This window comes from Austrofundulus limnaeus, unplaced genomic scaffold (assembly GCF_001266775.1).
Source record: "Austrofundulus limnaeus strain Quisiro unplaced genomic scaffold, Austrofundulus_limnaeus-1.0 Scaffold2542, whole genome shotgun sequence".
Classification (NCBI taxonomy): Eukaryota; Metazoa; Chordata; class Actinopteri; order Cyprinodontiformes; family Rivulidae; genus Austrofundulus; species Austrofundulus limnaeus.
The window spans coordinates 1-2,339 of NW_013954944.1; the positions used below are offsets into that span (position 1 = coordinate 1).

General features: G+C 38.6%; 1 protein-coding gene across 1 annotated transcript; it reads left to right on the forward strand.

The window, feature by feature from the left end:
- Window positions 1-624: 624 nt before the first annotated feature.
- LOC106511141 (cyclin-dependent kinase 6) lies at window positions 625-1,200 on the forward strand (the record flags this gene model as incomplete). Its single annotated transcript, XM_013999886.1, is given in 2 exon segments — window positions 625-692; window positions 803-1,200. A coding segment is annotated over 1 exon segment (224 nt), but the record flags the coding sequence as incomplete, so codon positions are not given.
- Between the last annotated feature and the right edge of the window lie 1,139 nt (window positions 1,201-2,339).

A 2,339-nucleotide genomic window follows, 5' to 3' on the forward strand; every position in this document is an offset into this window, starting at 1 on the left:
AATAAATATATTTATTTAAAAAAAAAATCGATGTTTTTGTGCAGAATTACACACAACAATAAAAATAATATAGACATGTTTTTACGGCAAAATATTCCAAACAGCGGCACGAGCTGTTTTTTTCTATTTTTAAATATTTTTTCAGGACATTTTTTATTTATTACGGAGTCCACGCACTAAGAAATTAGAAAAAAATTCGAAGAAGCCCTCCAGATATATAAAAACATAATGAAAACTCTTTTAACACACCCTTCTATATATTTATACTCGTTCCGGGCGCAGAAAGTGAGTTTTAAGGTGTTTTAAATGGACWTGTTGCTGTAGGAAGTTGAAACAATGCAGCACGTGCTCACAGTTTGCGTCTCCTCAAAATGAAACTCTTTGACACACGCAAAGGTGGTCAGTTTGCATGTCAWTTAAAACACTTATAACAGTCACCTGTGTTGATTTAGTTTTGCTTTTTGCTCGTTTTAGGAGCAATTTTAAGATTTTTTTTTATTATTATTTTTGCACATTAAAGGGAACTAGTTCTTGGCGAACGTCTCTGTGCGCGAGAGTTTTCTGCAGCATAAAAAGGGGAGACGAAATGTGACTAATTTTAATCTTTTTTATTATTATAATTGTGTGCGGTAGGAGGACATGAGTTGCAATGCGTAACAGGAGGAGGAGTGGAAGCTGGGACGCAGCGGAGGGTCGTTTTTTTTTCTCTTTTTTCTCCCCGATAGTCGGAATAAAACATGACAGTCGTGTTTATGCCTACTAAGGTGGTCTTTTCTTCCATCTGTGTCTCCCTGTCATCCAGGCATTGCACGTGCCGACGTCTTTCTGTGAACATGTCTTTGTGAGAAACTCTTGGCTCGTCACCTTCGCCGGGATTCCCCGTAATATTTTCAACAAGAGACACGCAAGGAGGAGGGAAGAGGAGAGAGAGAGAGAGGAAAAAAAAAAAAAAAAGAAATAAGAAAATTGGGCCAAAATGGACAAAGAAAGTATTGGTACTCAATATGAGCCCGTGGCTGAGATTGGAGAAGGGGCTTACGGGAAAGTGTACAAGGCCAGAGACTTGAAGAACGGGGGKCGCTTTGTAGCCCTGAAAAGAGTTCGGGTCCAGACGGAGGAAGAGGGGATGCCTCTCTCCACCATCCGGGAGGTGGCGGTACTGAGGCAGCTGGAGGCCTTTGAGCACCCCAATGTTGTCAGGTGAGTGCAGGGGCAGAGGTGGGGAGCCTGTGTGTGTTAATGAGATGAGTTGGTGTGTGTGTTTAGAATAATAAGACACAACACATTTGCTTCTTGATGGTCTCTGGTGACATTTGATTCGTTTGACCTTTGTGGCTTGCCTGCACTGTAACTTGCAACAAAATACAAATGAAGGTAAGGATTGAACAGTACATGACGCACACCTGCATCTTTTTTGTCACAAGGTTTCTCTTTTAATTGTGTTTTTTTAAAATGTCATCTCGTGCACATTTCTCCTATGCAACGTTGACTTTGCTCTATTTACGATCACTGGGACAGGTGAGTTTACGCAGTGATCAAAAGTTCCACATTGAGGGTATAGTATTAATAAAAGAAAAGAAGAATTTTAGTATAAACTCTTGCTTTATCAGCTCAACTTTCATGACAATCAGTTGACTTGAAAGTAGGTTCTGAAGCAGGTCATAGGAGACGTTTGCATACATGTTATTCCTCTAAAATCACCATAACTTCCAGTTTTAACAAAATTTAAATATTTTTTCTTCATTTTTAACTGCAATCAGTAACATAAGTTTTAATACAGTTTGGGAACTTTTTTGTAGCATTGCTGCAGTGTGGTGCAAACTGGTGTCCTGTCCTGGTACTTTAGCGACTATCCAGCATTGCTTTAGACCAGTGGTTCCCAAACTTTTTGTCTTCTGACCCACAAAATATCCATGGCAAAAACTTGTGACCCCAAATATTACTGGTCTGAGTACATGAACTTCGTTAATAACCCTAAAAACACAGGCTTTTTGACAATCTAAACAGCTTGTACACAAATATAAATGTTTTATTTATTTTGTGTTTTTGTAATAATTATAAGGAAACTATTACATCAGAAATTACTTTATTACCCTTTAAATTGATTTCTGGAGATTATCCAAGGTGCTTAATGACCCATAATTGGGTCCCAAGCCCAACTCTGGGAACCAAAGTGCAGTGGTTCCCAAACGTTTCAGCTTTTGACCCACAAAATAACAGTAGCAGAGACCTGTGCCCCCAACTATGTTTGGATGATAAACATTTGTATCAGGTCAACAAAACATGGGCATAGTAACAATATTTTTATACTACATTTATCCATTTTAAATACACTAACC